General features: G+C 34.6%; 1 protein-coding gene across 1 annotated transcript in view; it reads left to right on the forward strand.

Annotated features, from left to right (window-relative positions):
• Window positions 1–10,024, forward strand: part of PTAR1 (protein prenyltransferase alpha subunit repeat containing 1) — a 49,112-nt gene extending 39,088 nt beyond the window's left edge. The window contains exon 7 of the mRNA XM_043486698.1: window positions 512–10,024. Within this exon, the coding sequence (XP_043342633.1) occupies window positions 512–854 (343 nt within the window). The 3' untranslated portion in view covers window positions 855–10,024. The remainder of the gene's footprint in view (window positions 1–511) is intronic.
• Window positions 10,025–15,472: the final 5,448 nt, after the last annotated feature.

Below are 15,472 nucleotides of genomic sequence, written 5' to 3' on the forward strand. Positions count from 1 at the left end.
AGAAAGTATTGGATAGAGGCCATAGACTAATCTTCTAGAGGAGCTATTTAATCCTCTTGTTGCTGAAAATCACTTGTCTTTTAGGCTGTCAATGAGGTTAATTTTTGGTTTTGTTTTATATTTTAATTTATAGCAGAGATTGGGCAAAAACCCATTTCTGGTTTCATATTACAGTTTCATATTATAGTTATTATAGTAACAGCACCAAGTGATTGTCATCATCTCAGTCAATGTTTTTTAAAAAACCTTTGGAAAAAAAAAAAAAAAAAAACCTTTGGGGTAGTATTTCAACAAACCAGTAATCTGGACTTGTGAAGCTCTGTCCAAATACCAGAGACTACATCTTAACTATTCTCCTTCCCCCAGATAGCTTTGGGTTACCGAAGGCAGTGAAACTGAATACTGTGTGTTTTGAAATTGTCAACTTACTTTTCTGTTTTTTTCTGAAAAGCTTGACTTTGTGATGTGATTTTTCTTTTTCTGTTCTATTCCTCCTCCTCTTCTTTCACAGGCGGCATATTTTCTACCTTCAGCATCACTTAAATGGTAGGTTTCCTCACAGCATGATCCAGTTGCCACCTGCCGACAGTCCTGGGGGAACTTTGAGTGACTTGCACAGTATCCCAGCAGGCCCCCACACATCTCAGGCAATGGAGGTGGATAGACTTAGTGACTTTAGCAAGCAAGGCTATTCCCAGGAAATCAAACGCCTGAAGCGGACTCCAGCTCCAGACTCCCTGGGCCTGGAAATGGAGCACAGGTTCATCGATCAAGTACTGTCCACCTGTCGGAACGTGGAACAAGCCAGGTTTGCCAATGCATACAGAAAATGGCTGGTTACATTGAATCAATGAAAGAGGTGAATTAGTCCTGCAAAGTTCCCCTTTTTAGTGCAATATCGCTTTTCTTTCTTATTTACATAATTGCATGAACTGTTTGCTACTATTGGCTAACTATATATTCTTCATCTTTAGGCTAAAAGTCCCTAGTAAATCTTTCATTTTATTTATTTTGTTAAGAACTGGCATTCCTTTGGCGATAAAATAATTGTGTAGTTCCTTCTTGCTGAACAGTGAGTCTTAACTTTTTTCTTTTTAACTTCTCATCCTGTATATTCTTATCTTTGAGACTTTTCTCATTTGATTCTCCAGATTGGTTCACACACACCTCAGCCCACCTCAGTGCAGTTGCTGTATAGGCATTTTTTTTTTTTTTGGTAATCAAAAAGTTATGCTGTAGTTTAGCTTAAGAAAACAATTTCAGAATTACTTATCTAATTGCTGTTTTGAGAATCAGATGGCCAGGTGGATGAATTTGTGAAAATACACACCATTTCTCTTTCACTAGCATGTTATACTCAAGTCATAGGCCAACATAACTGAAATCAGAAATATTGGAATTTATATGAACAACATAGTTCTAATATAATCCATTTTTAAACTAATTATTTTAAAAAACTAATTTTATGAGTTTATGCAATTGTAGTGGAAACTTATTTTTACCACTAGCTTTGATAAGTTTTTTTACCTCAATTAAAATCAATTTTAAAAAAACCTAGAATGCCATTTTTAGTTATTACTACTTATTTTCCTCCAAATTCACCATGCAATATGGCAGGCTTATGCATAGAAATGTATCCATTAAAAACCTTCCTTTGTAAAGTTTTTAAGTTACTGAGGATACACTGGATAAAGTACAAAATTTTTATGAAGGGATTATTAAGTTTACTGGCAAAAACCAGGGGGAAAGAATAGTTTTGAAGGTTAGTTCTTCAGTCTATTTTAAAAAATAAAACAATTTAGAAACTTTGATACTGAATTTATCAGGGATGAGATACCAAAGTATCCATCTTATCTTTTCAATAATAAGGGCTGCATTTTTCAGATAGGTGAGACAGATGTGGTAAAAGTACCAGGTAATATCTGATTTATTGATATGAAGCAATGCTTTGCATTTCTTCTTTCCACCTACCTTTCTCTTTATTTTCCCCATCCATGGTTTTTTCCATGTCTATTATATTTCATGGATGTAAACTAAAGATATTCTCCTGTTTCCAGTTAATTCCATACCCCATTAAACACACAAAATATGAATATAAATTGCCCCCTTAAAAGTTACCCTAATGATGCTGTCTATTATCCTATGTGTATAAAATGTAGTGGTGGCTGAAACAGTGTGACCACTATGCTTTGCCTGTTTTCCTCTTTTTATCCTAGGCTACTTGTAGGGTAAGAAAGACGTGTAGGGAAAAGCAGACCTCTCCTATCTCACTGTTACGGAGACTCTAGACTTGAGTGAGGAACATTGCCTTAAGGGAAAAGAATAGGTCCTTTTCTTGTGTATCATGATTTTGTTGAGTGGCAAACTATCAAGTGAGACTTAAGAATACCAAAAAGCTTGTCTAGGCTGGTACTTGTAGACAGAAGCTGCTCTTCTCTCCTAGGGCAAAAATTACCCTTTTATAACTTTTTGTAGTATTTAGGTGAGAAAATGATTGGCATTATGAGCATAATTTTATAACCTTTTATTTACAAAGCATATTTTGAATCAAATACCTCAAGGTCTACCTAGACCTCTGGATAAAGCTATTACTTTATGATTTTTAGCAGCTGCAGGGCTTGCGGGGCAAACTACACACAGATGCCATGGAGATCCAGTCAGTTCCACTAATGTATGTTGCTAGATTTTGGCCTCACTGTTACTTTTCTTCCATGGATCGTTTTAAGTATCCCGACTAATAGGGCTTCTTATGCTTTGATGTGCGAGTGTGAGAGTGTCAAGACATGAGTATAGACAATCTCCTGTGAAACATCAACTAAATTTTATAATGTTCCACACTTTTTTATATCTTCCACAAAGTTTCTTGCCCTTCTTTGATGTTAACTGTCTTCTTGTGTTGTAAGTCTCTTAACTCACCCCTGCACAAAGCCATGCAGTCCTTTAATATATCTTGGTCTCCTGTCTTCCTAATAGTTTTAAGTACCAAGTAAAAATACAAATATCCAAAGGATACAGTTTGTATCTGACTCTTGTGTGCTACTTTATTTCTAAAATTTGTAGTTTTCAAGTGTTCATTCACAGAAGAACATAATATTGCCCTGTATAGTTGTGTGCTTTACTTTGAGTGGTTGACATCCGACTCACTAGCTATAGTGTGATAATATCTTTTGGACTGAATGAGCTCATGCAGTGGAAAGGATGTATCTATTTTTAGAGATTCATTAGTCTTCACTTACTTTTCAATAAGTATGTCACTGTTAAAGGAAAAGATGATTTAGATTAACGCACATTTCATCCAACTTTCACTGGAAGAATTGTAGACCATCCTGGGTCAAGAATACTACTGACAAGTAAAAAAAAAAGCAATAAGATCTGTAAATATCTTACAGATACAATATCTCTACACTCACTCCTCCCCAATCTTTTTCTTTTTTAAGTGTACCTATTTTGGTCATTGTTCCCAGATTCTGTCTGCCTTGCATATTGTAAGGACTTATTAAATATTTATTAAATTTATGATTGATTAACTGAACATGGGAAAATTAATCATGAAGGATGCATAGAGTGAGTTATGATTGAGAAATTGATGGAACAGAGCACTGAATTGTCAATGAATGATGTATTCTGCCTTCATGATACTTAGGAGCAGCTATTGCATATAGAATAAGTTAATTTAGATTTTTTTCTTCATTAAACTACTTTGTTTATGCTTGTTAAATCTCAGCCAAGAAATGCAGCTGTATGATATCAATTAACTGTACTTTAATATATTTTAAAAATTCATAGAAGAATGAAGACCATTTTCATTAAGAACACTACTTCCTATTCATTTATGATTTTGGAGGACAGATCTTGCCCATAGAGCCAGAGCCACTTTGGGGTATCTGAGGAAACTGATTTCAAAGATTTGTTGATCTGTATCTATGCATAAGTAGTCATTTTATGCTTCTCCTTTTCCCCTCCACAACTTGAACATTTTTGATATTTCTTAAACCTGTGAGTCATTTTTTAAACATCAGGATTTGATACCTTTTAGTGTCCCCTTTTTCTTTTCTATGTTTTAGCATTTTATTACCTCTGGGCCCAGACTTTGAATCATATTTCTTATTCCAGTGGTACAATTCTAATTTAAATTCAAGGCTTCATTATTTATCAGATTAAATATACAAGATGTCACACAAAGCCACTTAAGTCTTCAGATAAGGACTTAGTAACACAAGACATGCCAATAGAAGTTCTTGGATTTTTATGTGGCTTTTTTGTAGGAATGCATATATATGGTGATACACTATCATTTAGATATATTCAGGTCATGTGAATTTATGCTTGTCTAGGTATATACATGTATGTGTGTGTAAAACTTAATATTTTTGAGAACAAATTGTCAGTCTAGTATTTTTCTCTTAATAGCACAAGATGATATCTGACATGAGGGCTAAATATAAATTAGGAATGCTACCACTTGCTATGCAACAATCTAATTTCTACCTTAGTTCCCCTGTATTACAGAAGATGCTAAAGATTTAGTTTATCAAAGGAAGTTAGAAAACACTTTTTTTTTTTGCAAAAAGCTTTTGTAAGCTTAATTATTTTCTTACTAGAAAATTACATTTTAAAACTTTTAAATATTTAAAGTATGCGAGAAAATTTGAACAGCATTGTAACAACTGAACTTTTTGTCTTCTAAATAAATTTCTCAAATAGAGCTATACAGCCCCTAGCACTTTACATGCTGCCAGCCTCCTGTGCTTGGGTATACTCTGTGATGTGCTCCTGTTCACTAGAGAAGTACGTGAAAGCGGAGGAAGGCTTAGGCAAGATCAGTGTTACGAAGGCAGTGAGCAGGGAAAGTCCACCCTGAGAATTCCACTTACCATCACATAGTGTCTTTTAAAAAATAACTGTGCATACTGTGTTTATTTGAGTGCCTTTCTTACTTTTTGCTGAAGCAAGATTATGTTTAATTAACATTTAGGTAAAAATCAAAGGGTGAAAATTTTATTAAACAGTTGATTGATTAGTTATTTTATTTATTCCAACTGCTAGGCATGGTCTAGTGGAATATTTTATCCTTAAGTGAGTTACTGATATGAGCAAGAAGGATGCTTTGGTTTGCATTTCACTAGTTAGCATTTTCAAGCACCCTACCATGAAGAATTAGTTCTTTCTCAGAAACAGCTAACTTTTTCGGGATTGGAGGCATCACGTTTAAGAGGATGGCATATTCATAACTAAAGATCAGCCTGAAACCTGTGCCGCCCATATTTAAAGGGAAGCAGTGGCTCTCTGTCCTAACAGAAATGCCATATGGTTGTCCTAAGTGAATCCTTTGCCTCATTTTAAGGACTTTTAAGAACTCCTTCCGAAATTCAGGCTTATGGATGATAGTTGAGAGGGGGAAAAAAAAGGAAGTTTAATCTTTTCAAATATTGGAGGAACAGAAGTAAATAATGAGATGAAATTTAAAATGTGGCTTTTTATGTATTTGGGTGTGAAGAGGGGAAGGATCAGAATTCCATATTTCCAGATAGCAAATAACTGTTAATTATAATTTCATTAAAACATATAACTTAAGATTCCAAAGTGCTTTTCAGAGAACTGTTGAATATGTATTCCTAAAGGACAGCAATGGGTCATGTTTATGGTAGAAACAGAAAACTATTGTGTCAGTTGTGGGTCTGGGGGTTAGGGACCTCAGGTTCCCAACTTTGACTTCTGTATTCTCAGGCCATGTTAACACTATAACCAGGCCATGTTAACACTATAAAACCAAACTGTTTACTTAAAAAAAAGAAAGAAGAAAAAAATAGCGGTAGCTTACTCTGTTGATGAAATTTTGTGCTTCCAAGCATATCAGCTATATATAGTTTGTGCTTTCTGCGCAATAATATGGCTGACAAAGCTTAACCCTGGCACTTCTTTTATTAATCTGTTGTTATTCCTCAGGGTGTAGAAAATTTAGTAAATTTAGGACAAAACTTTATATTCAGTGGCAAAAAAAAGATGAAAATATGCTAATATATTACTAGCTCTTAAAAATTTTAGTATAGATAGTATTTTTTATAAACTACTACCATTGCAGTAGCTCATAGACGCTCAGTGACTGCCTCCTTGTTCATCTCACTGCTTTAGTCCCTATGGCTCTCTTATGAATGTTCTCTTACACATGTCTTCTACAGAAGTGACTTTGTATTATTTTCCATGTTTAGCAGAGGTAGGGGTGTTTTAGTTGACCTAAGTCTCAGTTTTTGGAAATCCTGTTGAAAAAATGATTACTGTTGGTTTTCAAACTGATAACTCTTCTGCTTCTTAAAACTTCAGTTTCCCTGAGAGAGTGTTTTGGGTGGAGGCCTTGTATACATGTTCAGTACACTGCATAATGCCTTGCATCTTGTAGGAACTCAACGGGTCAGAATTGTTAAAGGCTAGAAAGTTAAAACTAGCTTGTTTATCTTATCACTGTCCATATCCTTAGCTTAAGGAGAAATACAGTATTAAGATACATAATCAGGTTCAAACATACAAAGCAATGATATACAGCTGTGTAACATTGTAAGTGAAATTTAGATACTTTTAAGGCATACATATGTGTGTGTATTCACATATATATGTATATATATTTAATTGAGGTTTGGAATTTCAACTTATATAGTGGTTTTACAAAGATTTTTATCCAAGGGACTTTTATTTTCGTACTTGCTTGAAGTGCTCCTGTTTAAAAGCAGTTTTCTTTATTACACCAGCCCCCCTCAAGCAAAATTGGAAACCTAACACAAGTGCCCGTTTGCTTGAATGAACCAGATATTGGTGTAAACTATTCATAGTAAATCTTTGGTTGCTTATGAACCATGACATTTTGACTCTTCTTCCATACCTATAGGGAATCAGCCTTAATTTTATGTATGGTGGTCACTTTCCTCAAAGTACTATGCAGCATACTTCAAATGCTTATCTTTATAAAGCGATCAATAATAAATTTGAGATTTTTCAATGTCATAGGGATGAATAGTTTCACACGTTCAGATATTGATTCATACAGCAGTCTGTTAGAAATGCTAATACTTTATCCTCCCTCACAAATGTCATCTTGCATTTGGAGCAGACTTTTTTTTCCTATTAGTTAAAGAACGAGTATAGGCTGAATGCACTCATAGTAGGTGCTCAGTAAATATTGGTGGATTATTGATCTAACATCAGTGTAACAGCTTTCAGAAAAGAGACTGTTGTCATCTTTTCATTGAAGAGTTTATTTTTATAGAAATATATGTTTGAAACTGGAAATTTTTCTCATTTGACATGAATTAGGCTTATTTAGGTTGGAGTTAGTAACATGTAATAAAAAATTTTTAATTGTTTATGTAGAAATGGTCTGAAGATAGATATGAAAAGTTTAAGTAGTATCTCTGTGCAAGGCACATTGATGAATGTGATTAAATGTCTTAATAGGCTGCTGAACTCTAGAGAGAATTGCTATAGTCTTCTGCAATCAGATTCTCTGTTGGTCTGTCTAGTATTTTCTAGTATCTCTCTCTCTCTGCATGCATGCCCAGTTGTGTCTGACTCTTTGCAACCCCATGGGGCTATAGTCCACCAGGCTTCTCTGTTCATGGGATTTCCCAGGCAAGAATACTGGAGTGGGTTGCCATTTCCTACTCCAGGGGATCTTCCTGACCCAGGGATCAAACCCACGTTTCTTTGTCTCCTGTATTGGCACGCACCACCTGGGAATCTCTGTTTTCTGGTATAAGTTCTGTTTATTTCTCCCTAAGTCTTGGTTACTTTCCAGTGTCTTAAAAGTAGTCATAGCAAAATGAGGGAGAAATTTGTATGAATAACCTTAGTTTGAGTCTGTTAATTTGTGACTTTCAGAGCATTTTTGACAGAGTTTACCTAATACAAACAGATTTAAACAGTTTAAAAACAAGCATTCCAGCCTGAGATGTGACAAGCGGAATATGCAGCACAGGCAGCGTTAGGCAGGGCCTCCTGATGAGATTGTTGATGCATGACTAACACTGGCTTCTGACTGAGGTGACCACTGTCGGTATTGTATATTGGTATTTGTTGTTCCTAGGAGAATAATGGTGTATATATGGAGTATGTACTAGGTTAACTTGTTTTTGAATTGGACAAAATAGAAGATGAGGTATTTATAAATACGCCAAATATTTATACACCCTGCTACAAAGAAACTAAAAAGAAGAAAATGCTAAAAGAGCAGTGATCTTATTTTTTCTTCATAGCTTCTAAAAAAATTTTTTTTCACCTCAAGTCTCTTGGACACTAGGCAATTGCTTACTTTAACACTGAGGGACTTTAAAGTATAGTTCTCAGACACTATATTCTGCTATTAGATTTCACCAGGTCTGTTAATTTTACATGCTTAAAGATTTTCCAGAAAATGGAGTAGTTAAGTTGCAGTCAGTGTTAAGATTAAATGAACAATGTAGATTATGATTAAATGGGACAAGTTACATGTATGATCTGTGGTGCAAGGTCAGATCCTGGGTATTAAAGATAAGTTTGGCTAACTTATTTTACTGAAGATACTAATTGCCTTCACTCTGATTGCGCTGCTGTTTTTCTTAAACTATTTTCCCCCGGTATTACAGTCGGCATTGAATTTCATTTAGCATTTACCATATTCTAGTTGATGTTTTTTAAGGATTAAATATTTTGTGAATTTTTTTTACACTTAAAACGTGTACCTTGCAGAGGGATAAAAATAAATTTTGTAATAATGTATTTACAATATGTGCTTATGGTGTTCTGGGAGCTAATACTCCAGAGTGCTTTAAGAGTGATAACTAAATTCTAAGGCTTATATAATGACTATAGATTTTCTGTATCAGCACTGTCCAGTAAAAACAAATGCAAGCCACATAACGTAATTTAAAACTTTAAAGCTAGTAGCCACGTTAAAAAAAGAAATACATAAAATTAGCTTTAATAATATATTTTAATTAACCCAATATATTAATAATATTATCTTTTACATGTGTAACCTATATACAGAATTGAGGTGTTTTGCCCTTTTTCCCCATAGAAAGTCCTCAACATTCAGCTTGTATTTTGCACTCATGAGCATCTCAATTCTGACTAGCTACATTTCAAATGCTCAAAAAGCCACTTATGGCTGGGGGCTGCTCTATTGGACAAAGCAGATTCATAGAGGACAAAGTATGGCTTTGTTTTAATTTAGAGATGCTGAGGTAGGCATGAAATTATGGTACTTTAAAAATTATTTATTATACTTAGAAGAGAATCGAACAGAATTATCCACTTGTTTTTCTTTTCCTTCGTTTTAAATTTTCTTTAGAATTTGGCTCAACCTGTTTCATTTTGCCAAGCTTTATTTGAGGAAGTTATTCCATGCCTTGTAAAATACCATAATATACTGATTATAACCACACATTATTAAAAATACATTTTTCAATGTGTTCACTAAATTCTGTCCTGTTTCTTCAAAATAATAGCTTAAATTGCATGTTAATTGTATATCTGTACCTATTTTGTTCTTATCATTATAATATAATAATGTGTATTTAGCAAATAGCCCTAGGATTCTAATCTTCCCATGCAGCTGTCCTCCAGTACTTATTGGTACACTTATTAAATTATAATAAGTTGCAAAAAAGTAGAATGAAACTATTCTTTTTTTTCCATTAGATTTGTTTTTATCATGTGACCATGTACCAAGCCAGCTATAAATTACTATATTTCTGTAGAATATGGAAAATAGTGTTTATGTCTTATCTTTGCTAAATGTTTGCAATTTTAAAGTAAATTTTTCATCTCCTAAAATGAGTGTTAATTATGACTTTATTTTTACTTGTAGTGTTTTAAAATTCAACTTCAGTCACCCAGCCTGTCTTATTTAATTGCTATGATGGTGGTAGTTGGGTGGAGGTGTGAGCTGTTGTCTGTGTGAAACCAATGATCTGATTACATTTGTAAACAGTTTTAAAATATCATTTGTGTCTAGAATATTAAAACAAAAAGACAGAAACAAATGAAATTGTCATAGTTGTCTCTAGACTGCATTAATAATGAGTAGTTGACTTAGCAAAATCATCAATATGACTAGATATACTTCTTCCTATATATTTCAAATAAAGGTATAGAACAGGGAATTACTTGATTATTTCAGTGTTGCATCCCATGTTTTCTTAATCTTGAGTCTCACTTCTATATAAGACAGAGCATTTAGAGTTAGAGCTACTTAAAAGATAAAACATACATAAGCTCCAAAAAGTATTTGATGAAATGGACACTTTTTTTTTTACTTCAGATTTTAAATATTTCAGGGACTTCCTCCATGGTTCAATGGTTAAGGCTCTGTACTCCCACTGCATGAGGCACAGGTTCAATCCCTGATTAAGGAACTAAGATCCCACATGCCACATGTGTGTGACCAAAATATATATATATATATTTGTTTCAAAAAGATGTTTTGTGGGAAAAGGCCTTTGTTACTTTGTCCCATGACTACTAAGGATTATACTTTAAATAATGCACTCCTATTATCTGCATCTGTTTTTGGTTGGAAATAGGATGTAGATACGTAGATACAGATACAGGCTCGCCTGGTGGCTCAGGCGGTAAAGTGCCTGCCTGCAGTGCAGGAGACGCGGGTTCCATCCCTCCTTGGCAAGAACTCCTAGAGGAGGGAGTGGCAACCCACTCCAGTGTTCTTGCCTAGAGAATCCCATAGACAGAGGAGCCTGGTGGGCTACAGTCCATGGGGTCACAAAGAGTCAGACATGACCTAGCAACTAAGCGCACACAGCAAGATACAGAATTTACTTTGCATTGGGTCAAGTACCATGAACAATGTTTAGTCCACAGTATTGTTTTTGATCTGATGTCCTAGGGAAGGGAAGTAGTTTACTAAAGACTGTCTTGATTTCAATGAGTAATCAGATTACATAAGAAATCTGACAACAGTTAGTATTACCAAAGCGCTTCACTTAATAGGGTGCTCCTTGAACAATAACAGAGGCAGGATAATACACTAGCCAGTTACAACTTTTAAATACCTTTCATCATTTGTCTGTATTTGGCAGTATCACTTTCCTCATGCTGGAAGCTCAATTTTTTGCTTTTGGTGGGTTTTTTTTTTTTTTCTTTTTAAATTAAATGGCATGGCTTCTATCTTTTCACTCAACTCCAGAATGGCTAGACTGGCATCAACTGTATTTAACAAGTTATAGTAAGTACTTTCTTATAAGAAGTACAATATTATTATATGTGTCCCATGTTACAGCAGAAGTTGAAAATAGATGCAATAATTTTTATATTGTCTTCTCTTTCAAAGAAAGATTTTTAGAATAATCCTGGTTGCTAGGAGGAATTCCCTTACCACTCCTTAATTATATGAACAGACAGATAATACTTTTGAATTTACACTTTCATTATTGGAGTCCTCTGAATATGTATAAATCCTCTGAAGATATATAAATCTCTTATATTAGATTCCTCATGTACCTCTCACAGTAATTACAAGTGACTGATGCAAGGTCAACTTTCTGTGTAGGGGAGAAATGGGCTGAAGTGGCCCTCCATCATATTTCTGTATTCTAATATTTCTTAAATTGCTAGTGATCTCCCTAGACACACTGTTGAGAGAATACTGGAAAGTGAGTGAGTAAGTGGGATTGTTGCCACATTAGACACCCCATTTATTTTATTTCCAAGGAAGTTCTGTAGTCTCACCACCATAGCTCAGTTGGTAAAGAATCTGCCTGCAAGGCTGGAGACCTGATTTCAATCCCTGGGTTGGGAAGATCCCCTGGAGAAGAGAAAGGCTACTCACTCCAATATTCTGGCCTCAAGAATTCCGTGGACTTTATAGTCCCTGGGGTCGCAAAGACTTGGACACAACTGAGCAACTTTCACTCACACACTCACTTGCCTACTAAGGGCCCCTGGAGCAAAAATAATCACTAGTTCTCTCTTGTCTGTCATTAAGGGGTGACACATCTAATTTGTGACATTGATCTCATATAAGTCTTAATGTTAGTTATTCCATGTGAAGAAATTTTTAAAGCATTTTATGTAGTATTTACTATAGTAAAATGAGAAACAACTTGAATACACAACAGTAAGAGATTCAGTAAATTGGCATTTTCCTACAGTGGTATAATACATACCTTAACAAAAAACCCCAATATGTAATTATGTGGAAAAAAAAAAACAACTCATATCGAAAAAATAAGTTATAAAGAAGTATATAAGATTGTAATTTTATTTAAAAATTAAGATTAATTCCCATTTCCAGTAGTGGCAGGACCAACACTCCTACTGCTGCTGCTGCTAAGTCACTTCGGTCATGTCCGACTCTGTGCGACCCCATAGACAGCAGCCTGCAATGCTCCTCCATCCCTGGGATTCTCCAGGCAAGAACACGAGTGGGTTGCCGTTTCCTTCTCCAATGCATGAAAGTGAAAAGTGAAAGTGAAGTTGCTCAGTTGTGTCCAACTCTTCGCAGCCCCATGGACTGCAGCCTACCAGGCTCCTCCATCCATGGGATTTTCCAGGCAAGAGTACTGGAGTGGGTCACCATTGCCTTCTCCAACTGGACACAACTAAAACTTTTGGGAAAAAATACCAAAATTTTTCTTCAAAGCAGGATAAATAAAAAGAAATTCAATCATACTGAAACTGCAGGACACAGCAGTAATAGAACCTTAAAAGTAACTGAAGATAAGACATTATACCAATAGCTGACTTCTCATTAGCAACATTTAAAGTCAAAAGACAGTGGGAATGGTAAGTTCAATGTGCTGGAATGATGTAACTGCCATTATAGAATTCTATATACAGAAAAAAGCTATTTGAGGAATTATATATATTGGGTTGGCCAAAAGGTTTGTTTGGGTTTTTCCATAAGCTACTATGGGAAAACCCAAACAAATTTTTTTTTGCCAATCCAATATTATATATTATGTAAAATAATTATATTTTATATAAATTTAATTACTAAAGTTATATATGAAATTCTGTATATAAATTGTATTTGAGGAATTTTACATATATACATATATAATTCCTTTCATGTAAGATCTTTAAAATAAATGGTTAAACCTATGGAAAAAACAAAAGAAAAATTGTTGTAAAGGTCAAGGTAATGGTTGTTTCTAGTTGGGGAATAATGGAACCATGATCAAGGATTGCATCAAGATGGGTAACTTCTGGGATGCTGGTGGGGTTTTGTCTTGAACTGGATCATGGACACATGTTTTATGCACTTTGCTCATTGTTGCCATCACAATAATAGAAAAATATTTTAAAATCAGAGTACAACGTTATTTTTAAGTTAAAGTATGATATTTATGAACTCGACAGCATATAAAATATCCCTCCCAAATTGATCTGTAGATTCAACAGTCTATCAAAATTCCAGTGGGTTTTTTCAGTGAAATTAATGAATTACTTTATATGGAAATGAAAAGGATTTAAAATAACCAAATGATTTTGAAAAGATGGCTTACTATAAAGCTATAGTAATTAAGTCTGATTTTTGACATAAGAATAGACAGATCAGTAGAACAGAATAGGTTTATTCCCAGACCGGGGTTCGATCCCTAGGTCGGGAAGATCCACTGGAGAAGGAAATGGCAACCCACTCCAGTACTCTTTCCTGGAAAATCCCATGGATGGAGGAACCTGGTAGGCTACAGTTCATGGGGTCGCAAAGAGTCGGACACAACTGAGTGACTTCACTTCACTTATGTACAGTCAACTGAATTTTGACCAAGGTACTAAAGTCGTTTCAATGGGGAAATCTAATAAATAGTGCGGGAACAACAAGATACCTATATGGAAAGAAATGAACCTCAACACTTAACCTCTTGTAATTTATAGAAGTTAATTAAAAATAGATCATAGAACAGAATGTAAAACTAATAACCCATAATATTTCTAGAAAACAGGAGAATAGTTTTCCAGCCCTAAGGTAGAAACAGTTTATTGAACTGGATACAAAAAGGTCTCAATCTGATCAGTAAAAAATTTGAAGCTAGAAGGCCATAAAATGGGTAGGAGTGTGTGCATGTTCAGGAAAGACCTGAGAAGGTCATAAGCCTCACCTCGCACAGCAAAAGCAGGATGTGAAGGCTAAGACAGTTTCGATTGCCTGGGTAATATGGAAGGCATGCCCCAACAAGCACACATAGTCCTATCAGTAACTGGGAGATGTGAATCACGGAAATCTCTGTCCAGTCATTAGCTGACCACTGTGTTACTGAGTAGAGACTTGTCTTGAACTGGATCATGGACACTTGTTTTATGCACTTTGCTCATTGTTACTATCACAATAATAGAAAAATATTTTAATGAGGTATCAATGCAGGCCCAGCAAAAGTGTACCACTTTGTTGGGGGATGTTGATAATGGCAAAGGCCATGCATGTATAGGGACAGAGCTTATATGGGAAGTCTCAGTTTTGTTGTGAGCTTAGAACCACTCTAAAAAAATAAAATCTGTTTAAAAAAAAGTCTCACAGTGGCAATGTAATTTTAGTACTTCAAATTTGAGCTTTTTATTGAAGGCATGGAAATTTGGAAACAAGTCTCAAGATATTTGACGCTTTAATTTTTAAAGGTGGTTTAAAAACATAAATGTATGTTTCTGGGTAATATTTGGACATATAAATATTGTTTTTAAAAAACACAAGGTCCAACTATAAACTGTCTGCAAGACTCATACTTCAGATTTGAAAACAGATACAAGTAAGTTGAAAGTGAAAAGATGTAGGAAGATATACTATGCAAAAGAGAACTGCAGGTAGTGCTCAGACAAAATAGATTTTAAGACAAAATTTGTTACTAGAGACAAAGAAGGATATTTTCTAAAAATAAAATGTTCTGTCCATCAAGAGAGCTACCAATTACATATGCACCTGACAACAGCCCCAAACTATATGAAGCAATATTAATAGAATTAAAGGGAAATATACAATTCAACAAAAATCATTGCATACCATAGTACGCCACTTTCAATAATGAATAGAACAACTGGACAGAATACTAGCAAGGACATAAAAGTTCTTTAGCAACACTAAACCAGCTAAATCTAACATCTGTAGAATACTTCACCCAACAGCAAAATACACATTTTTCTCAAGTGTGATGGGACATTTCCCAAAATAGACCATGTGGTAAGCCATAAAATAAGTTACTAGATTTAAAAGGGTCAAATCATGCGAAGTCTATTCTCTGACCCCCATGGAATGATTCAGACATCAGTAACAGGAGAAAAAATTTTGGGAACTCACAAATATATGGAAATTAAACAATACACTCATAAATAAGTGGGTAAAAGACAAAAATCATAATTTAAAATATGAAATACTTTGAGGCAAATGCAAACAAAAACACAACATACCAAAACTTATGGGATGCATCAAAAAAAAAGTGCTCAGAGGAAGATTTATAGCTGTAAATGCCAGTGTTTAAAAAAATGAAAGATG

This window comes from Cervus canadensis, chromosome 14, assembly GCF_019320065.1.
Source record: "Cervus canadensis isolate Bull #8, Minnesota chromosome 14, ASM1932006v1, whole genome shotgun sequence".
Taxonomy (NCBI): Eukaryota; Metazoa; Chordata; class Mammalia; order Artiodactyla; family Cervidae; genus Cervus; species Cervus canadensis.